The 23,506-nt window shown below is 43.2% G+C and overlaps 1 protein-coding gene across 3 annotated transcripts in view; it reads left to right on the forward strand.

The window, feature by feature from the left end:
• Positions 1 to 1,693: 1,693 nt before the first annotated feature.
• Positions 1,694 to 23,506, forward strand: part of ANGEL2 (angel homolog 2) — a 31,386-nt gene continuing 9,573 nt past the window's right edge. Inside the window, exons 1-7 of one of the 3 annotated variants that reach the window (XM_073338931.1) lie at positions 1,730 to 1,782; positions 5,435 to 5,464; positions 6,356 to 6,870; positions 14,009 to 14,262; positions 16,289 to 16,358; positions 19,093 to 19,514; positions 23,240 to 23,366. In XM_073338931.1, coding sequence (XP_073195032.1) covers positions 6,363 to 6,870; positions 14,009 to 14,262; positions 16,289 to 16,358; positions 19,093 to 19,514; positions 23,240 to 23,366 — 1,381 coding nt within the window. In that variant the 5' untranslated portion in view covers positions 1,730 to 1,782; positions 5,435 to 5,464; positions 6,356 to 6,362. Of the gene's footprint in view, positions 1,783 to 5,432; positions 5,465 to 5,868; positions 5,984 to 6,355; positions 6,871 to 14,008; positions 14,263 to 16,288; positions 16,359 to 19,092; positions 19,515 to 23,239; positions 23,367 to 23,506 lie in introns of those variants that run through there. The other 2 variants (XM_073338930.1, XM_073338929.1) reach the window with 2 other exon arrangements.

Here is a 23,506-nt window from a genome sequence, read left to right on the forward strand (position 1 = left end):
GTCAAACACCAGCCCTGGAAACCCCATTAAAACGTGTTCGAGACCCACTTTGGGGTCCCAACCCACAATTTGAGAACCGCTGTACTAGCGGTCTATAAAACTAGCCAGAGATGACCCACGCCTGCTGACAGAGGGGGGGACAGTGAGGGCAGCCAGCTTCAGCAGTGTTACTTAGCATGCTTAGTCCGCATGCCCATACTTAGTACAAGCCAAACAGCAAATGGCCACATGACCCTGCATGCCCCTCATGCGTTGCCTCTGAAACTAGCATGAGAAAATTGGTGGAGCTATTCTGCAATGGCAAGAGGAGGGACTAGATCAGGGGTCGGCAACCTTTGGCACACGGTCCATCAGGGTAATCCGCTGGCGGGCCGCAAGACATGTTGTTTACATTGACCGTCCGCAGGCATGGCCCCCCACAGCTCCCAATGGCTCAGTTCCTGCAGCTCTTGGCCAATGGTAGCTGCGGCCACTGGGAGCTGCGGGGGGAGCCGTGCCTGCAGGTCAACGTAAATACAATGTCTCACGGCCTGCCAGCGGATTACCCTGATGAGCCGCGTGCGGAAGGTTGCCAACCCCTGGACTAGATTATCTAATGCACACATCTCAGACAGTGGTGCTATGATGTATAACATATACCGTGGTATTGGAACATAATATCACAGCATTGCGTCAAAGGAGATTATCCTACTGGAATAAGTTCTAAAGCTGTACACCAAAGTGCAGAACGTATCTGAAAATCATACTGTAAAACCGTAAGTGTTTAAAAATTGTGAGACAACCCCCCTAGAATCATGAGATCTTTTTAACAATAATACATTTGGGGTTCTTATTATTTTCCTTCTGGTTTCAGAACATTTAGGGTTCATGTTTTCAAGCTTTTCTCTGCAATCCTGGGGGCTGAGAACTTAGATGTTTTAAAAATGAAAGCTGAGTTTCTCACCTGATCCCAGGACTCCAGATGCTGGAGCTGTAAGAAAAGCATCAAATATTGTGTGACTCACAATAACATTGTGAGTGTTGCCAACTGTTAAGGCTCCAGTGGAAACCATGAACACTAGTAGGTGGCAGAGTAAAGTCACCCAATCCCCAGGCATTTCTGGACAAGGTAAATCACTGAGGATAAACGTGAGGCTTAGGGGCACCCTCTGCCCTTAGGGTAGTATGACAGAGAGTAGCCAGACAGAGCCCTAGGGAGCACAGGGCGTTCTTAGTTACTAGTCACCATTCCACAGTTGCAACTAAGTCACACATTAAAATAAAGGCCTTTGAGCCTTGCAATGTGCCCAGAGCAAAGATGGCTACTAAGCTTCAGCCCTTAACTACCATTGCCTCTCTGCCCGGCTTCAGCCCTAAATCAAGATGGCCCCCAGCCGCCTACCCTTAACCAAGATGGCCGTCCGCCAGTCAAGAAACGGAGCCTGCGCCCTAAACCAAGATGGCCGCCGATCTTCGGCGCTCTGAATAGGCCAGATTCCCTTAACAAACATGGCCTCCGGGAACGGTTCCTAGCGGGGCGAGGCGGTAGAACTACGACTCCCATGGCCCAGTGCGCGCCGCCCGGGTGCCAGGCCGGCCGGCTGGCGGCGATGAAAGCGTGGCTCTGTGTGAGGGGGGGCTGCAGCCGATGCGGTTGCAGAGGTCGGTCAGTGCGGAAGGTGGCCGGGAGGCCGGGCCGGGGGGGAAGGAGCTGGTGGCGCTCTAGGATGACCCCCCTGTGGGGGAGCGATGTAGAGGCCAGAGGAGCTCCTTGGAGCGGCTAGTGAGGCGCCCGACTTGGAGGTAAATACGGGCCGGCGGGGGGCCTAGGCCGCGGGGGCTAAGGTGGCGGGTGGGTGTTGGGGCCGGGCTGGCCCGGAGGCCTGGGCGGGAGAGGCGGGCCCAGGGAAGCGGGGAGTAATGGGAGAGGGGGCGCGCTGGCCCACTGGCATGGGCATGCAGTGATACTCTCCCACATGGCCCGCGGTTGGGGAACTGCCATTAACGACCTCTGGTTTGAGTATCTAAATGCTTCGGTTTGTGGTGTATGTGCTTTACAACTCTGTACGTAATTCCTTCTACTTCCAGATCCACTGAGTGAAAATTCGCAAAAAGAAAAGGAGGACTTGTGGCACCTTAGAGACTAACCAATTAAAGATTAAAATTAAAATTAAAGATTAAAACTATGGAGCGCTGTTCCATATAAGTACCTAACGGCATCCCACATAGCAACACCTACTTTTGTTGGGGAAAGAAATGTGTATCCCAATGAAAGTAGAGCTGCAGGCTTTGAATGAGCAAATAATAGGCAGATAACTTATTTATTTAAATCAGTTGAATTTTTGGTTGAACTGTATTTAAATATATATATAGAAAGATAAATATATTTAAGAAACGTTAAAATCATGAGTTTGGCAGAATAATTTTAGTTCACTACACATGCATCTCATCTCAGACCTCTCTCTACTTTTGATAAACAGTCGAAGGAAATTATTTGATAGTGGGACCCAGCAAAATATTTTAGTTGTCTTAATCAACACAAAGCTGAAGTTTTTAATGTATTTTTTTCCAGTGACACAGCCTGTTGTGAAAATATCATTACATTAGGGAGACAGTATGATTTCAAGTCAATGGTGTGTCCAATTTCATGAGCAGCAAGTCGACAGTAACTTTAACTGGCCTAATTTTAATACTGCATATCTAATGCCTTTCCAAAAACTGGAAGACTGCTTATAAATGCAAGCAAATGCTTAAAACCAAACTGCAGTGGGAATCTGAAAGCAAATGAAGATCATGTTTATATGCTGAATGCCCCACTAACTAGAACTTGGATTGGAGGCAGTCAGGTCATAAAATTGAGTCAAGCACAGTTTTGCACTTCTCTTTGAAATTCACCTGTGGTTTCCCAAACAAAAACATTTCATGAAAAAATGTATGGCTGTAAGAGGCTTTACATTTGAACTATGAACAAAATCTAATCTGAGTGATTATAAAACAAGCATTCTAAGAACTCCTATCAGAAAGTGGTGTGAACATGACTTACATCCTAACTGCAGCATAGCATTCTATTCCATTTGTATTAATTTCTCTGTGTAAATGACCAGGAGGGCTTCTAATAAAAAGCTGCTGCTAGAAGAGGAGAAATTGGATCAACTGAGGGTCACAAGTATTCTTATCCACTAGACCAAGAGGAAGCCACGAGGCTTTTGTCTCTAGCCCTCCTTCTGACAGTTACTAGCCTTAGTACTTTTTACTTGTAAATCCTATTTATTTAATTATGAAGTAATTAAATATCCCTGTGTCCATTTTACAGATGGAGAAACTGAGGTTTAGAAAAACTGACTTGTGTTGTGGCACTGTGGCTTAGGTTATTAGGCCTGGACTGGAAACAAGGAAATCTGGGTTCTGATTCAGACATTGGTTTTATAAGAGGATAATCTGTTTGAGCTTCAACTTCTCCATCTAGAAAACTGAGACAATGCTATTTAACTGTTTCATTAGTAACTTTTTGTAATCAGTGATGGGTTAAGAGGGAAGGTCCTCTCGTGGTTCAGTAACTGGTTACAAGACCGAAAACAAAGGATAGGAATAAATAGTCAGTTTTCAAAATGGAGAGATGTAAATAGTGGTGTCCCCCAAGGATCTGTACTGAGACCAGTGCTGTTCTACACGTTCACAAATTACCAGGAAAAAGGCATAAACAGTGAGGTGGCAAAATTTGCAGATGATATGAAATTACTCAAGATAGTTATGTCCAAAGTAGGGCTGTCAAGTGATTAAAAAGATTAACTTTGTTTTATTTTTTGAATACAGTTTTTTTACATAATTCTACATTTGTAATTTCAACTTTCATGATAAAGAGATTGCACTACAGTGCTTGTATGAGGTGAATTGAAAAATACTATTTTATCATGTACAGTGCAAATATTTGTAATCAAAAATAATATAAAGTGAGCACTGTACACTGTGTATTCTGTGTTGCAATAGAAATCAATATATTTAAAAATGTAAGAAACCATCCAAAATATTTAATTTTAGTTGGTATTCTATTGTTTAACAGTGAAATTAATCACGATTAATTTTTTGAGTTAATCCCATGAGATAACTGTGATTAATCAACAGCCCTAATCCAAAGCATACTGTGAAGACTTACAGAGGGATCTCACAAAACTGTGAGACTGGGCAACAAAATGGCAGATGAAATTAAATCTTGATAAATGCAAAGTAGCATGTCAAAAAACATAATCTGAACTATATATACAAAATGATGGGGTCTAAATTAGCTGTTATCACTGAAGACAGAGATCTTGGAGCCATGGATAGTTCTTTGAAAACACCTGCTCAACATACAGCAGCAGTCAAAGAAGCTAACAATGTTAGGAACAATTAGGAAAGGGATACATAATAAGATAGAAAATATCATAATGCCACTATATAAATCCATGATACGCCCACATCTTGAACACTGTGGGTAATTCTAGTCACCGCATCTCAAAAAAGATATATTAGAATTGTAGAAGGTACAGCAAAGGGCAACAAAAAATATTAAGGGTATGGAACAGCTTTCATTTGAGGAGCGATTAAAAAGATAAGGACTTTTCATCTTGGAAAAGAGGCAACTAAGAAGGAATATTGTGGAAGTCTATAACGTCATGACTAGTACAGAGAAAGTGATGAAGGAAGTGTTATTTTCTCCTTCATGTAACACAAGAACCATGGGTCACCCAATTAAATTAATAGGCAGCAGGTTTAAAACAAACAAAAGGAAGCACTTCTTAACACAACACAGTCATCCTGTATTGCCAGGGGATGTTGTAAAGGCTGAAACTATAGTGGGGTTCAAAAAAGAAGTAGACAAGTGCTTGGAGAATAGTTTCATCAATGGCTATTAGCCAAGATGGTCAGGGATGCAACCCCATGCCTCTGATTGCCAGAAGCTGGGAATGGGTGTCGGGGATGGATCACTTAATGATTGCCTGTTCTGCGCTTTCCCTCTGAAGCACCTGCTATTGGCCACTGTTGGAAGACCAGATACCAGGCTAGATGGACCATTAGTCTGACCCAGTATGGCCATTCTTATGTTCGTAAAGTGCTATAAGTATGAAGAGTTATACAAATCAGTAGCAGAGGTGGGGCTAGAACTCAGAACTGTCTAGTTCCTATCCTTGTGCTTAACTCAGTAGACCATGTGGCTTTTGGTAAGCCTCTAGCACATTTTCAAAATTCACAAGTGTGGCTTATTGAGGGTAAGTGGATCTCTGATTTCTTGCAAATTCCCTCTATAATGGAAAAAAAATCATGCAAAATGTCCTCAAAAACTGTTGAAACTTTGTAAAATTGATCCTATTGTGCTGTAGCTTTGTACACTCAAAGATAGATAAATTGTCAGAAAATGTCTGTTCTGATCATTCTTTACCCAGCTGCAGTTGATTTCAAGTTCTTGTTTTGTTTTCAGACACCTGTCCACATATCTTGGTACAGTAAGGTAAGAGTATAATTGGCAGTTAAAAATAAAAGAGTGAATTATCTGTCCAAGATCATTCAAAGTGAGAATAATAATAAACCCATTCCACTAGCCTGCAGTCTTGAATTTTTACCAAGACACCATTTAATGGGGAAAAAAATTAAAAATCTTTTCAAACCTGTGTATATATTAAAAAAGGAGGCAGGCTCAGTCTCTCTCTTCTCTTCCCCCCTCCTCCCCCTTCACCCCATCCTTTTTAAATTATTATTATTAGCATGTCACCTCTTTAGGCTAAAAATTTAGTTTTAAAGAGCAACAGACCATTTAGAAAAATTAAACCTCTTTGTGGTGGTGAAGAGCCAAATATGCTATATAGGGGAAACCAACTTCTGAATATGTTCAGTGACAGCTTTTCTTTTCTACAGGAAACTTCTACACTGAAGTGTGTGGTATAAGAGCCTATATTGAATAGATGATGTCCCAGCATACTAAAATACTGTACCTACCTTCTGGGCTTTCTCATTAGTACTCCTCATACAGGTACTGAATGAAAAAGCATAATCAAATCTGAAAAAAGTTATAACAGGGCTTGTTCATCTATTTTTTTTAATGGGCCAACTGTTTAAATTGTAACTGAAGGAAGAAGTGACAGGTTCATAAAAAGTGATTGGATCTGATAATCAGATTCTTATTCTGGGCATCCAAGCTTCTGAGTGAGTTCTAAATGGAAAATGTTATTTCCCACTATCTTCATATAAATCAGTGTATGGGGAAGAAATATCCTGTAAGAAATCACAGTCAGCAACTTAGGAAAAATTGTACCTGTGGACAGTAGTCTGCATCTCGTGTTCTGTAAGCAAACTAGTTGAATAAAGAGCAGTATGTTTTAACTAATCTATTCTTCTGTTGTAGACCCCCCATGCTGCCCCGTCACATGCAGAGGCTGGGCAGAGATTGGGTTGCCCACTGGGATAACCCTCAAAGATTCTGCTGGAACAATCGTATCTCCAATTCTATAAAGTGGGTTGGTCGCTATTCTTGGGCGCCGTATCTCAGCACTGGGGATTTTACAGTGAATTGGAGACCGCCTCGCTTTTTTGGGCCTTGGAGACCGCCTCGCTTTTTTGGGCCTTGGAGACCGCCTCGCTTTTTTGGGCCTTGGAGACCGCCTCGCTTTTTTGGGCCTTGGAGACCGCCTCAGTACTGGAAGTGGCAACCTGATAACTTCACACACAACTCTTCTTTTCATTTCTCTAATCCTAATATGAAATCTGAGGGTGATGAACCTTCTTCAAAAAGGAGAAGACACAGTGGTCAGAATGATGTTTGCAGTCCTAATGAAGAAATTAGCAGCTCTAATCAGAATGAAGCAGCCTGTCTTTCCACTCCACCAAAAAATGAAGAAGAAAATACTGCAAACACAAGAGGTAAAAAGGGTGTTTGCTATTTCTGTAGTGTTTTCTTTACATATTTAACAGGCTTTAAGTGCCATTTTCTAGCGCCCTCTATATTCCACCTCTTTGCTGGCGACTATACCAAGAGGGTCTTGGTTTTTAAAAGGTATTACAAATGTCAAGTACTGTACTTTATAGCTTTAAACTGTTTTGATTTTGTGCTCTCAAAGACCCGAATCTGGCAGACAGAGCTGAGCTCATGCTGCTTGAGACAGTCAGGGTGGCTCTCATTTTTTTGAAGTGGCACCACCAGGTGGTCATATTTGATTTTTGCCATTTATTTTGATAAATTATAATTTCAGCAGGCCTTGCTGCAGTTTTCTTTACTTATCTGAACATGAATCAAGTACACCTGTGCAGATTGTGCATATCTTAATGCCCAATTTCTCAACTCAAAACAATGTGGTCTATACAATTCAAATCTTATCAGGTCTAAGTGAGAATCACTGCATCAGCAATCAAATTATTTATGAACAGGGAGCCAGAATGCTTAATTATTTAAAGTCAACGTGCTTGATGCTAAGAGCACAGTGAGGTCTTCTGCAGCAACTACTCTTTCTCGATACTTTGACTTTAACGTACTCCTCCTAAATTGTCCCCAGCTGTTTGCTTAAGAGCTTTTTTTTTTTTTTTTACATAATCTGATTCTGGGACTTGTTTGACATTGTGAATGGCTTTTTTTCTTTTTTTAAGGGGTGAGGAGGGCAAAAGAAAAAATCATCTCATTTATCCAATCTACCCTAGCCCAATTTAGTGTCTGTACTCTGACCTAGCAGCAGGAACTTCTAAGTTTTGTTGCTGCTTCTGATGCCTTGAATTTTTTTTTTCATACCTCCCTCCACCCAAAGAGGCAAGTCTGTTCTCTTCTCCAATGGACTCCTTTCGGATACCAGCATGAGGTGCTACAAAGAGAAATTGGTAGTAGCTGTTAATGCCCCGCGGCTTCAGTCAGACTTCATAGGCTGCATTGTGCTTGGTACTATACATACATAATTTTATAAAGCAAAAGAAACAATTATGCTGTATATAAAATATGTTCAGCGACACTCCCCACCTGCCCAGTTCTCAGCAAGAAATTTTAGTATGGGGTCTAGACTTTTTTTGGAGACTAAAAATATCAGACCTGTCTGGAAAACGTAGTCCTTGTCCAAATAACTTAGCCTAGAGCCCCTGTCCTGCAAGCTGCCCAACACAAGCAGGTCCTTGTGCCTGCTTGGAGCACCATTGACTTCAGTAGGGCTCTTCATAAATGTAAGAGTGCCTACATAGAGTTTCTTGCAGAATTAAGTCTTATACAGGCGGTCCTCGGACTTGCAACACAATTGGTTCCTGAAAATTGCGTCGTAAGTCGGAACTCAGAACCGCAATCCACTCCATTGCGGGACCAAGTGTGGTAAAGTTGAAACCAGTGGTTGTAAATTGAATCAGGATGTCAATTCAGAAATGTCGTAAGTGCTGTTCATCGTAAGTAAAATGTCGTAAAGTCAAGGACTGCCTGTAAAGGCAAGTGACTTGCAATGGCTCTGGGGAAGAGGGATAAAATTACTTATACAAAACAAGCAAATGTATGTTAAATTTTAGATATGTATCAGCTGTCCAGAACTGACCCTTCACCTAGACATCTTGAGTTACCTGACTTCTTGCAGGAGTCTCAGCAATGGGATTTGAAGGACAGGATAGTGGTCTCACAGATCAGCTCAGGGAGGACATTCTGTACACAAGAATGGCATCAGAGAAGCAGACATGGGAGAGTATCATCTGGGCCATCATTGATGGAGCACAGGACATAGGAAAAGATGTGATAAGGGAGGAACACAGTTGTGAAGGCCCTTAAATGTGAGGATCCGAGATTTAAATTTAATAGAGTGGAAAAAGGAGTCGGTGGAGGGATTCAGAAAGATGACTGACAGACAAAAAGAGGAATGATCAATGGGCAGCCCCTCCTTTAGCACCTTAGCACGTGCAACTCCTCCCCACTCCTCTGAGGATGTGGAGTCCCAGTGGTGGAGTGTATTCTCTTTGGAAAGTCCTTCAGATTGCTGAGAAGATTCTGGGCAATATCTCCCTGTACTGTCTTTGAGTTCGGAATTGGCAGTTGTCGGGAGGGGGAGTCAAGGATTCAGTGAATGTCTGCTTTGGCAGGGAGGTAACTTTGTCACTGTGCTTAATCACAGAAGACCACTTTAGGATTTAGAATGGACTAGCCCAAATACAATTCAATAGCAGAGATGGGACAGCCACTGGCATAAATATTTCATCGGTGCATAATTTCGGTATCTGTCCTCCAGCTTCCTTTCAAGGGAGGAAGAGGCATAATTGTCATATAGTACATTTTTTGGCCTCAGGTTATATATAAACTTACATGAAATGGTCAAAATACACTTGTGTCTCAAGTAGTTGAACTGAATTGTTTTCATTAAAAATGGTCAATGCTTCCCAGGGGTATACTCATCCTTGCAGGATTCCCTTGGGCCTGTTCTACACTAAAAAATTAGGTAGAAAGAAGCCGCCTTAAGTCAACCTGTTAATGTATGTGTCTACACTACCGGGTCCTTCACGCCGACCTAAGTCACCTCTAACGTCAACTTCTGTAATCCACTTCTGCAAGAGGCATAGCACTTAATTCAGGAGGTAGTGCAGATGCAGCATTGTGTAATTTGACTTAATTGGACTCCAGGTGGTGTCCCACAATGCTCATCTGAGACCACTCTGGAGCTCATTCTCAACTCTGCTGCACTGCAGCCAGGTATACAGGAAACAGCCCCTTCACTGCTAAAGCCTTGGGAATTTTTGATTTCCCATTTCCTGTTTGATCAGCATTGGGAGCATGCCAGTTTGAGCACAGATGATCATGGAGACTACACACCGCAAATGTGCTCCAGCCTGGTCTGCACAGGAGGTGGTGGATCCTATCGCTGTGTGGGAAGAAGAGTCTGTGCAGGCAGAGTGCCGATCCAGCAGAAGACACACTGACATATATCCAAAGATCGCTTGTGGAATGGGGGATAAGGGCTACATGAGGGAGACACAGCAGTGCCGTGTGAAAATAAAAGAAGTTTGCCAAGCGTACCAGAAGGCAAGGGAAGCGAACAGTTGTTCTGCTGCTGGTTCTACAACGAGTTTTATGTGATTCTCAGGGGTGACCCTACTATAGCACCCTCACAAGCAATGTGGACACCTCACAGGTGTGATTCTAGGGACAACAATGAGGATGATATGGTGGATGAGAAAGAGGAGAAGAATGGGAGACAGAAGAATGGTGGATCCATTTTCCCCGAGAACCAGGAAATATTTTTAACCCTGGAGCCCTGTGGGTCGCAGGGCATCACGGTAGCCGACCGTGATGCCAGAGAAGGCACCTCTGGTGAGTATACAGTTACAATCAAAGTCCAGTTAAACTTTAGCAGACACACACATTCGATGGTATTGCATGTTTACTGTGAAGAAAAAGCAAGGTGCTGTGGCTCTCTGCTTACAAGAGGCCACTCCAGCTATGCAGAGAGTGGCCCCCAGAAAATACTGTTTATGTGGACTGGAATAGCCTCGGAATCCTCCATGGATATCTCTAGGAAACTTTCATGGTGGTACTCTACAATCCTTTGCAGAAGGTTTCTGGGCAGGGCAGTCTTATTTCTCCCACCATGGTAGGACACTTTCTCACCCAACTCCTGTATTAATTCTGCTGGCATCATTGCAGTACACAGCATTGCAGCATAAGGACGGGTCTGTGCCCAGACACTTGCCGCATCTCCTTCCTTTCCACCTGTTACCCTCAGGAGACTGATATCATATCAGGTCACCTAGGGGAAATGTGGGGAAAGTTCTCATTAAAAGTGCTCTTACAAGAAAAAAAGAGCGCATAGACAACCCCCACCCCCCACATGTTCTGGATTGCCAAACCACGCAGCCGCTAATGCACCGGCAAGTAGTTTAAAGTGGCTGAAAAGGGACTGGGGCCCCACATGAGAGATTTTGCAATTTAGGAGTGAAAACATACCTCTCCCTCTCTCCTCCCCCCCCCCCCCCCCGCCCAGTTCGTAAACAGCTTGCTGTGGGGAAGAGCCATTGTTTGACTAGCTACCTCTGTTCCCCACATGAGCCTGCCATAAACTTCATTGAAAGTGCAGTCACCTGTGACCCAGGGTGACCTGCTCACCATGGCTGGAGCAGCAAAACGGCACAGTGAATGGTTACGGATTCTGATTATGTTCTGGCTTGCACCTAGTGTAATAAGGGTTTTATTTATGAAAACAACCTTATTATGGAAACATTTTATTCATGTACAATGGCTCCTTTATTTTTTTCCTATGACTGACCCCTGGAAATGTGTCCTTCAGCGTGTCATCAAAACCTGAAAGCATACTTTCGCTGATTAGAAGGAGAAGAAAGAGAACGCGGAAGAGATAATGAATGCCTCCAGGACAGCTGAGACAGCTGAGAGCGTGGAGGATTTCACTGTCCAAGAAGTTAGACATGAACATGGAGAGCAGGAAAGCTTCCAATGAGCAAGAGCGTGCGGCGCAGGATGAGATACTTCGGATTATGAGGGACGTGTTGAGGCGTCTGGTTGAACTGCAGGAACAGAAGCAGGAGGGTAGAGTTCCTCTGCAGACCCTGGTGGACAGCCAGTCAGCATCGCCTGGTGCAGAATCACCCTCCCCCAAGTGTTCCATGAGGCATGGGCTAAAAGTCCATTATCCCTTTCACTTAACTCCGGGGGAGGGTACAAGGAACAGAAGGACGCCCATTCACAGACCATTGGTGGTCTGGAATGTGGTGTTATGTTACACAGTTGAAAATGTTTCTCCTATTCCAACTTTACAACCCCTTTTCCCCAGGGTTATCTTTTTTTCTGTTCTCCCTCTTTACTTATGTTTGTTAAATACAGTAAATGGATTCGAGAAATAAATGTTCTTTATTGAGTAGAAGCAGTGGGCTTGGGCGGGAGTTGGCTTTACAGGGACAGTCATACAAGGCAGGTAAGGTTTGGGAAAGCACAAGCAGCTCACGTTACTGTGACTCATTGTTGAAATGGCCTTTCAAAGCCTCCCGGATACACAGCATCCCTTGCTGTGCTGCCTTTATTGCCGTGGTGTCTGGCTACTCAAAAATGGCTGTCATCCCATCTGTCTCAACTGCCCAGCCCTGCAGAAAATTTCCCCCCTTTTTTTCCCCACAGATATGGAACACACAGTAGGCAGCTATAACCATGGGGAATGTTCTCTTTGCTAAGATCCAGCCTTGTTAGTAAACCTCTCCAGTTCCCTTTCAAATGACCAAAGACACATTCAACCACCATTCTGCACATGCTGAGCTTATAGTTGAACCATTCCTTCCTGCTGTCCAGATGGCCAGTGTATAGCTTCATGAGCCATGGGGAGCAACGGGTAGGCTGGGTCCCCCCAGGATAACTATAGGTATCTCAACGTCCTCAATGTTCATTTTGTGGTCTGGAAAGAAAGTCCCAGATTGCAGCTTTTTGAACAGACCCAAGTTCCTAAAGATGCATGCGTCATGACCCTTTCCTGACCATCCTACATTGATGACGGTGAAGCTCCCGCTGTGATCCACCAGTGCTTGCAACACCATTGAAAAGTATCCTTTTTGGTTTATGTACTCTTTGGCAAGGTGGTCTGGTGCCAAGATGGGGATATGCGTGCTATCGCCCCACCGCAATTAGAAAACCCCATCGCTGCAAAACCATCCACTATGTCCTGCACATTTCCCAGACTCACTACCGTTCATAGCATAAGTTGATAAATAGCCCTGCACACTTGGAGCACAGCAGCTCCCACAGTTGATTTACCTACTCCAAATGGATTCCCCACTGACTGGTAACTGTCTGGCCTTACAAACTTCCAAATAGCAATTGCTACTTGCTTCTCCACTGTCAGAGTAGCTCTCATTTTTGTGTTGCTGAACTGCAGGGCAGGGGAAAGCTTTGTACAAAGTTCCTGGAAGGTGGCCTTCCGCATTAGAAAGTTCTTCAGCCACTGCTCATACCTGCAAAACGATGTGGTCCCACCAGTCAGTGCTTGTTTCACGGGACCAGAAACCGCACTCAGAGTGCAGCTGCTTTGTGACTGCGAGCAGCAACTGTGAATTGTTTTTCAATGGCTTGCGGCAGGTCTGCTTGCGGGACATTGCTATGTTCCGCGTGGCAGACCCTACTTCAGCTCTGGAAATACTGCAGGAGAAGGTGTGAGGTGTTTGAGATGCTCACAGCAAGAGTGCACAACTGAGCAGACTCCATGCTTCTGGGGTTATGGCATACGCGTGGTGGTTTTAAGGCACGAAAACCACTGGGTGGTTTGCCGTTGAGCCCAGTGCATTGTGGGATGCCGACACAATGTTCCCATTCTCCCCTGTGATCAAGTTTTGGTCCCAAGAGGCATTGCATAAACTTCCCAAAACACACTGCAGCAAGTTGCACTTTGGGATAGCTAGCCACGATGCACTGCTAGTGAGGACATACTCCATCAAGACAATGAGCATGGTGTGGCCAAGCACAACTGACTGACTTAATTCAGAGGCTCAAGGTCAAATAAGATAAAGTCGACTTAATTTTGTAGCCTAGACAGGCCCTTAGATAAGAGTATCGGTTTTGCTACCTGTTTCCAGATCCTTTACTACTCTTGATACTGTATAGGAGATAATGCAGAGGCAAGATGGCATTTTCAGTGGTTCTTGTGGCTCCAAATTTAGAACCATATGAAAGCTTTTGAGTCTCTCTAATCCCCAAACTTTTCAGGAGAGTTATAAACACCACGAGTAGCATATCTGGAAACTGGCCATAATGAGCTTCATAGGATATATCCGGTTACTCCAACTTCAGAGAAGTCTGAAATGTGGGGCATACCCAGTGGCTACCAAGTGTGCAGTTTATATGAGCACAGTTTATTACTTCCATCTCAAATGGAAGGTCTGAAATATTTCTAATCATAACAGGTACAAACTTGCCTATACATTTTTTTTAAGCAAAGGGAGCTCTCAGGAGGAATCATAATTCCTTAAATACAATATGTGGCATACAAAACAAGTTGTAAGATCAATGTATGGTAATGTAAATGTATTACATGATCATTCATTTTGGTATTTCATGTTTTAACAGGCATGATCAAAAGACATTGGGAGTATTTCTGTCACCATAGTAAAAAAATGAAGATTCTTGAAGATAAGCAAATTGACCAGAACAATACAGAAGACAAGGGAAAGTTTGATTTTACTGTGATGTCCTACAATATCCTTTCACAGAATTTGTTAGAAGATAACTCCCACCTGTATAATCACTGCAGACGGCCAGTGTTAATCTGGGGTTATAGATTTCCCAACATTCTACGGGAAATCAAACACCTGGATGCAGATGTAAGTGGAAAACTAACACAGGTTTCATTGAGAACAACATAGTTAATGTGTAGCAAGAGTAGTTTTGGATTGTGTGTGATCTAGTAGATAAGATTTCTAATGGATTCAACTGTCCTTTAAGTTATCACGTCATGCTTATTAGTACTGCCAGTTCATGTTTACCAAAGTAATGTTTTCTGAGTGATCTAAACCTCAGGCAGTAGCCAGTGGTAGTGTTACTGTAATCCCCACTACTATATTTACAGATGCACTTCTGAAACTGTCCTTAATGCTTCTACGGTCAAACATAGTCTCTCATTATCCCATCATTCCTGCATTTTCATGATGTCATTTCCTGATTCTCTTCCTACCCTTTGGGTGTCTTATTCAGTGGGTCATCATCCTCCTCCCCTCCCTTTCAGGGGGAGGTCCTCTCTAGGGCTCTGCTTTGGCAATCTCTTCTTCTCCTTCAGTATCTTATCTCTGGTTGATCTCATTTGCCAATAAGGCTTTGACTACCATCTTTATTCGGATGACCTGCAGATCTGCCTCTCCATGCTAGACCTCACCCCTCCATCTAAACTAAAATTTAAGCTTGTCTTTTGTGATAGCTAGACATGCATGACGAGATGTCTACTAAAAATTAACACTGCCAAAACTGAGAATTCATTATTTTAATGAAAAATAAGAATTCATTATTTTCTTTTGAAACTAGCTTCTCTCCTGCTTCTCTGTTGGAGTGGACAGCGGTCTGTCACTCAGGCCTGTAACTTTCACTTCATCTTTGGCTCAGCCCTCTCTTTGAACCTACACATCCAGGCCATGTCCAAATCTTCCCACTTTTTCTTGCACAACTCCTCTAAGATCCAGTCTTTCCTCTCTGCCCGTGCTACCAAAATTCTTATCCAAGTCCTGATCGCTTCACACTTTAACTATTGTAATTTCTTCTCTCAGTGCCTGCAATCTCATCGCTCAATTCCATTCAAAATGCTGCTGTCAAGAACACCATCTTGCTTGCAACAACTCTCGCAAAGTCCTTCACAACCTTTTTAATTTATCACAAGGTCAACTCCTACCTTTCTTTCACCAGTGATGCCAGGCTTGATTGCCTGACTCTACAACAAGCACTTCCTGCTGTGCTGCCCCTTGTGAGTGGAAAAAGATCTCCATCAAAATCTAGAAAGCTGCTACCTCATCCTCCTTTAAATCTTTCTCCTTCCTTAATGTATATATGAAATGGTAACCTGTGAATGCTTAGGCTGCTGAAAAATTGTGATTGCTGCTCCCTGGTTGCTTGCTCACTGCTTTATAAAGCTCTGGCCTTCTTGTTAGCCCTGCCCCCTGACTAAGGTTCAGCCAATGAACATAGGCTTCTAGAGTTCAAACCTTGTTTAGAAGCTCACAGCTTCCAACTGCCGGCCACAGCACACGGTCCTTCAAACAGACAGACGAACACAAGCTCAGCACACGCCAAGTGAGAATACAAACACAAACTACAGCCATCAGGAATCAAGGCTAGAAACTTATTTTTAATCTCCCAAATGTGAGATGTATAAACGTAGACAGTGCTGTTTGAGGGAGTCTGTGGGCAGATATCTCCAGAGCCTCTGCTACTACTTAGTGCTTTGCAAGCTGATCACAAGGCTTCTCACATGAGTAAAGTTACTCAAGTGCATAAATGTTTGTCAGAGTGGGGCTTAAGTGCTGATTTGTGTCCAAGAATAGGATTAGGACGTCCCAATCAAGCACCCAAACTTGAAAATTTAGCTCCTTGTCAACCAGGAGCTTTTTTATTTTTTGTCACTTAGTCATTTGGTAAATCTACATGATTAGACAGATCAGAATTTTGAATAAATAAAATGGGTACCAAATACTACTTACACTAAGCAGTTTTTAAATAGAGAAAGCTCTTGCATGATGGTTTTTACCTCTTTAAATAAAGTTACTAAAGCTTCAAGGAAAAAATAGATGCACTAGTTAATGAAGTGAAAGCTTTTGTTAATATGTTTGTTAATATATTAAATTCAAATTGGGAAAACTCTTTTAGGTACTGTGTTTGCAAGAAGTACAAGAGGACCATTTTGGAATGGAGATCAAGCCAAGTTTGGAATCTTTGGGTATGATGGAACACTTTTGTCCCACATTTCATTACATTTTCCTTTTTAATGTACCGTATATACTCATTCATAAGCCGATTTTTTTTTTTTTTTTTTTTGTAAAAAAGGGAAGCATCAGAGAAGGGGGTCGGCTTATGAGCGGGTATAGAGAGGGAGGGGTGGGACACAGCCTCTCCCCCCAGCGGAGGGGGCAAGGAGAGGCTGCACAGCCAACAGAGCCAGAAGGAAAGAGGTGGGGCCAGAGTCTCTCCGCTTCTGGCCACGCTGCTCTCCTCTCAGCCTCTGAAGCAGCTGCAGCTCCGGGGTTAGCAGGCTGCGGCCGCGCCACCTGGCCCCGCCCACCAGAGCAGGCTGCGGCCAGGCCAGAGACATCCTCCCCTGGCCCGCTCCAGCTAAGGTGGGAAGGGATGGGATGGGGAGAGTGTGGGGGTCCTGGGCTACAGGTGGAGTCATGTGGGGGGTGGTCACAGGGGTTACTCCCCTGACCCCCAGCTCCTTCCCCTCCCCCCCTCCCCCCAAAAAAATTTCCCCACTAGTTGCTGTCCTGCCCATCAGGGTAAGCAGCTGGCGCACCGGGACGTTTTGTTTACTTAGGTTTACCTCCATGCCTGTGGATGCTCAAGGTAAACAAACCATCTCAGCCCACCAGCAGTCTATCCTGATGGCCCGGGAGCCAAAGTTTGCTGACCCCTGAATAGTAGGGTCAGCTTATGAATGGGTCGTAAATTTTTCCATTTTTACTTATCCATCTTGTGGGGGGTCAGCTTATAAACGAACTGGCTTATGATCGGATATATACGGTACTTATAAGAAATAATCCATGTGGAATGAAGAGAGATGCATTTTTGATATGGCAAAAATTAGATAAATAGTTGTTACTTTAAGACCTGTTCTTGCACTCCTTATTTTGGCAAACTCACTAATGCCTGAATTTTGCCTGCATATGAAGTGCAGAACTGGGCCCAGAACTGCTTTCAAATGAATTTACTTAAGACCTGATCCTGTAAATTGCTGAGTGCCCTCAGCTTTCATTGGCTTCAGTGGGAAAGGAGGCCACTCATCACTTCACAAGAGATGCTTAAAACATGCAAGTCAGTCCCTTAAATTCTAGAGGAATGTAGATGCTGGATCTTAGAATTCTAGGTTTAACTGAAGCTACAAATCAAAACCAGTCTTGTTGATTGGTTTCTAAAGTCTATATTATGTATGCTTTAGAGTTTAGTGTAACCATTTATTTAAGCTGTTGTGTGTTCCCTGAAGTGGTTAATACAGTCAAAGTATACTTTCATAAATAGTTATATTTAATTACCGTGGAAGATGTACAGCTTCAGTCATAAATAGAATTGTAGAAAATACTTACTTTTGTGACAGTTACAGCTAATGGAAAATATTATAATCCCAGAATAATGCATCGGTAATGTTGAATATAAATGTCTTGCTCTGTATGAAAAGAACTTTCAAAAAAGCTGTCATTTTTAAGCTGTGTTGGGTACAAAGCACTCTTAATATATTGAGAAGGCACTGGAAGCTTATTTTGAGACAATGCAGGTCTTACTACAGTAAAGCAAATTTCAGAAAGTTGGGTGATTTTTATATTAAAAGAGTAATGTTATGATAGAGTAATGTTCTTAAAGCTGTCAGACAATTATTTCTGACCTACAGAAATCTGTCAAGTACTGTTCTTAATAGGAATGTTTCACAGGTAAAGCATTATTAAGCTGCTCTGGTAGCACCCTGAATAAACTTTAAAGCATCAGTCATTTTACATTTTGACTTGTCTTTTGATGCATGAGAAGTGCCATGATGAGTATTAGTATTGATACTAATTAGTATATGAGTATTATAATCATTAGTTTAGAAGTATATACACCACAGAAGATACTGAACTGGATTTATTGTTCAAATTAACGTCTCACATCCAAGTGTTTCTTTCCTTTCTGAGTTCCTTGGGTGCATGATGTGTAGCCTCAGAAATCTGGTTTTATTTTAACAAGTCACACCGAACATAGATATGTCTGTAAAGGAAGTATGATATGGTTACATGTATCTTTTCTCTTTCAGAGAATGCAAAAGTGAACATTTTCCGTCCCGGAAAATAAAAACCAAATATCAGGGCCTGAAATTTGAATGTGGGTTGTTGAGCTATAAAGTTTGCCCTCTTGGAATGGCAGTATGGCGCTAGAGCGAAGCAACTCTTATTTTGAAAGATGAAGATCATAGGCCTGATGCTCACTTACACTAAGGCCCCTTTACACTGCTCAGTCAGTGTACAGAGCAGTGTAAACAGCTCTTTAGGTAAATGAGTTTCAGGCCCTATGTTAACGTGCACTAGGAGAGTGATTTTTTCCTCTCAGCAGCCATTAAAGCAAAAGGGGATTTATTGGTAGGAATATGTATTGGGAGGCATATTTTTAGTAAGTCATTTATAAAGACAATTTTCTCTTTACATATGTATTTAATTATGCAAAACAGCTTCCATTATAATCCCCCCATTTTCAGTTGCTTATATTCTTTTTTTATAATTAGTTTTCAGACAGAGACCAAACATGGCACATTTCAGCCCAAAAGGTGAAGATCTCAAAGTTAGGAACATTTGAAAATGGGTACAGTGGAAACATTTTGCAGCCTTAACTATAGCAGGCTCAGGTATTGACTACTATATGGAAAAACAATAGCATGAGCTATGTTCTTGTTTTGTTTTTTTTCGTTAGTGATTCACATTTCTTTCGTACAGGTTATCATTGTGAATTTAAAATGAGGACAGGAAGGAAACCTGATGGCTGTGCTATTTGCTTCAAAATTTCCAAATTTAATCTTATCTCTTCAAACCCAGTGGAATTTTTCCGCCATGATATTCCACTCTTGGACAGAGACAATGTTGGACTAGTGTTGCTTCTGCAGCCCAGATTTCACTGTAAAGCTACTTCTGCAGTCTGTATAGCCAACACACATCTGCTGTATAATCCAAGGCGAGGGGACATTAAACTGACCCAACTGGCAATGTTACTGGCAGAGATTGCCAGCGTTGCCCATCGGAAAGATGGTAGATTCTGTCCTATTATCATTTGTGGTGACTTCAACTCTGTTCCTGGTTCTCCACTGTACAGTTTTATAAAGGAAGGAAAGCTGAATTATGAAGGACTACCTATAGGAAAGGTAGGTGTTCTTTTCATCTCAAGTAAGAATGCTCGTGGGAAAGGAATATTTTATGGAGTGACACTGGCCACCTGTCATGGTGTGCACCACTCACTGCTTATCTGGTGCTTCCTCCTGATCAGTTGTAGGATTAGCTCTTGAATTCAACGCCCCTTCTCATGGTCACATACCATCACACACACCCTCTCTCTCTCAGGTCTGCAGCACCTCTCGTCCCGGGAACCGCAGCGTCTTCATGATGCAGCCCTCTGGCTAGGTCACTCAGCGTTCCCCCTTTCAGGATACAGTCCTTCAATTCTCTGTCACCACCACTGTAACCCAGACAGGCTTCCTGTTCTATGCCACAGTCTCTGCCATGTCCTCAGTGGCTAGTAGGGGAACCCAAGCTCATTCACTACTCCAGGGACCCTATGCCCAGCAGTTCTGGGCTTTCCTCTCCCAGCCTCACTGTTCCTTCCCTGGACTGCTTCCTACAATTCCTGATTTCCCCTTCTTGCCCTGGGTATAACAGCTCCAAACCCTCATCCCTTTTCTCAGCAGCAGCCCCTGTCTGTTGCAAGCTTCCTGGCTTTGAACCTGCTTGCAATCAATTCCCTACTCCCTGGCTTTCCTTCCAGGTGCGGCCTGTAGAGTTAATAGGCCTACCTGACCACCTTAACCCTTTCCAGTTCTGTGTGGAGTTGAGTTGCCATTAGAAGCCCAATTTTGATCTCCACTCTAAAATCTACAAACAGAGGAAAGTCTGTGACAGAATTGCTATGCAAGGTCTGAGGCTGACTCAGTGCTTTGTTTCAGAAGTGCAATGGCCAAGCTGGTACCCAATCCCCAGTGTTGGGAGCCATCTATGCCATTGGGCTTCACCAGTTGGTTAGTTTAATTCCTGCTTCATTTGGGTGCTATTAAATCCCATTTGGTGGTTTTAAACTCGGGCAGTGGTGGGCAGTATGGTCCTTGGGGACCTGTTATTCACACCCAGCCTCTGCTAGTACTTGGATTTTTATAGGATTAGAATTGTAACTGCTGTGTCTGCCAAGCCTGTGAGGCCTTTGTTTTGGTACCAGCACCTAGCTTTCACTTCAGTGAATCTCTAACATTTTCAAACATATAAACAATTGTTCTTGAAAGTGGTGTGTATATATACAGTTTTGTATCTGGGCCGTACCTCTGGCTTAATTTAAGTCTTGTCTTCAAGTACACCACCGCTGTAGTGCTTTAGGGAGGACTCTCCTATGCCAACGGAAGAGCTTCTCCCATTGACGTAGTTAATCCACCTCCCCAAAAAGCGGGAGCTATGTCGGTGGGAGAAGCTCTCCCATTGACATAGCGCTGTCTGCATCGGAGATAGGTCAGTAAAACTGTCACTTGGGTGTGGATTTTTTACACCCCTGAGTGACGTAGTTATACTGATATAGGTCCGGAGTGTAGATCTGGCCCATTTTTCTGGGAACACTTTAAATGCCAAGTCTAGTACTTGGCAAGTGTTCCTTTTCTTTTGTAAAGGGTACTTTTCCCAAAAAATAATTTTATTTAAGTATTAAGGTATTCCTTTTACAACTGGCAATACAATAGGGTCTAAGTTATTAGTCAGAATAAGACCAAGGTTCCCTTTTCATTAACTTAGCTTAAATGTCCATAAAACATGTTCTACTGACAGAGTAAAATACTGTTCCACCTTACACCATTATTAGTTTTGATTTAAGTGTCCCAGGTTTTTGTGTGGGAGGAGATTTAATCACAGACCATCTGAACCTTTTCAAAAGGATTATTCTCACAATATGGATGAGCCGGGGCTGTATTGATTAGTGTAAGTGTAAAGTCAAAGTTATGATTGCTAGGTGACCAAAGTAGAAGCCATGTTTGAATGTGGCACCACATTCTAAGATATTTTATGTGAGTTTAGTGTGAACATAACATTCGACGTATCACCAATAGCTATTTAATTTGAAGTGACTAAAGCATCTACGCTAGGGAAATGTGAATTTTCCATTATTGGTGTTAACTGCCCATCATCTGCCAACCCCATTTTCAGCCCCCTTTTGATTTTCTCCCAGAAGAATAAATGCCCCACTGTTAAAAGCAATGTCAGCAGTCAGTGAACTGTTTACACTAGAGCAGTGGTTCTCAAACTTTTGTACTGGTGACCCCTTTCACATAGAAAGCCTCTGAGTGCGGACTCGCCCCTTATATATTTTAAAGTGTTTTTAATCTTTTTAACACCATTATAAATGCTGGAAGTAAAGCAGGGTTTGGGGTGGAGGCTGACAGCTTGCAACCCCCTATGTAATAACCTCCCGACCCCCTGAGGGGTCCCGACGCCCGGTTTGAGAACCCCTGCACTAGAGCTTCTAATGTCACTAACGAGGTCTTGGTATTCTCTCAGCTTAGTCTCGCAAGAACTATTTTACAAAATAGGGTTGTTGTAAAGATGTTGATAAGCAAGAGCACGCAGAGAAGTTGCATATAAAGAATATCATGGTTTAGCAGAGAAAGCTTTGAAGAGCTGCTACAAAAGGCATGTTTAAGGCATGTATAGAAGAGTGGACTCACTGCAAGTATGCCCCCTCATGGCTGGGTGTGGCTTAACAGCTTTGCCTTCTCTAGCATCCCCTGTTGATAGTTATTCCGGTCCTTTAGTGGTCTTCCTCTTCTCACATTTTGGCCCTGCAGGCAGGTCAAATTTTAGTTCCATGCTCCTTTCATGGTAAAAAAGAGCCACAAACAGTCTAACAAATCAATCCCAAGGTCTCTGGCCCCTGACTCAGGGTCCATTTGGCCCTTACCCCCATCTCTCCAGGCTCTGAATTGCCCTAATCCCCTTACTTCAGGGGGCTTCACACCACTTTCCCAGTGGGTGGTATGGGAATGCAGAGCCACTCTCTATGCTGGGTTCCAGTCCAGAGAACCTAGGACGAGCAGCCAAGGTCTGCTCTGTCAGACTCTTTGCCACTGCTTCTCTGGACTCCTTTGTGTCATTAGTCTTTCCTCAAGCCTTTTTCTCCAGCCCCTTCCTGAGCCTTTTGTAAGGGCCAACACCTTCCAGAAGGTCTCCCTAGAGGTCGGGTTCGTACCCCTGGTCAGGGTCAGCCAGAGGAGCTTGCTCCAGACTTGTCTTCCAGATATCTCCCACTTTATAGTGCCCCGAGTGTGCCAGCAGAGTTCTTGCCTTTCTCCCTGGAGCCCCTCAAGGTCCAGTCCAAATGCCCCTTAAGATTTACTTATCACAGCCTCTTGAACTTAACTGCCTCTGGTTTCCTGCTGGCTCAAGACAACCTGCCCCTGGCCCTAGGCTTCACTATCCCAGGCCTCCCAATCTTCCTTCTGGCTTGAGGCCTTCCAGTTTTGGCTCTAGGCTTCAGGCCTCCCAGACTTCTCAGCCTTTAGCCAAGAGAGGAAATACCCTCTACGTCTCACTTGGGTATCCTCCATTGCCTTCCTTCTACTGCCCTCTGCTCCTTCCTTTCTGAAGATCCAGCTCCTCTCAGGTTGAGTTTGATCACCAATTATACCCTATGGCTTAATTGGGTTTAACCGCCCACTGTTTACCCTGCGTTCATACGCTACATCACAGCATGGATAAGAAAAGTGAACTTTTTAGCAGTATGTCTTTTTTGTTAATTGGATCACAGTTGACTTTAAAAAAATAGTTTTTTAAATTAAAATTTTGCACAGGTATCTTGTGAACTAAATCAGATTCTGTTTGAAACAACCATATACCTTTTTTTTAGGTGTCTGGGCAAGAGCAGTTTCCTAGGGGACAAAGAATCTTAACTATTCCAATTTGGCCCCCAAGTCTAGGCATTTCACAGAGTTGTGTGTATGAGGTACAACAGCATCGACAAGAAGAAAACACAGGTCAGTTTCTGAACAGGTAAACTTAGTGGTTCTATGAAAACATCACCCAGATTTACTGTTGAAGACCAGATATTTTTCCATTTAAAAAAATGGGCCCCAGTCTTGCAAACATGAGCTCAGTGGGACTACTCGGGGATAAA

Source organism: Lepidochelys kempii, chromosome 3 (genome assembly GCF_965140265.1).
Source record: "Lepidochelys kempii isolate rLepKem1 chromosome 3, rLepKem1.hap2, whole genome shotgun sequence".
Taxonomy (NCBI): Eukaryota; Metazoa; Chordata; order Testudines; family Cheloniidae; genus Lepidochelys; species Lepidochelys kempii.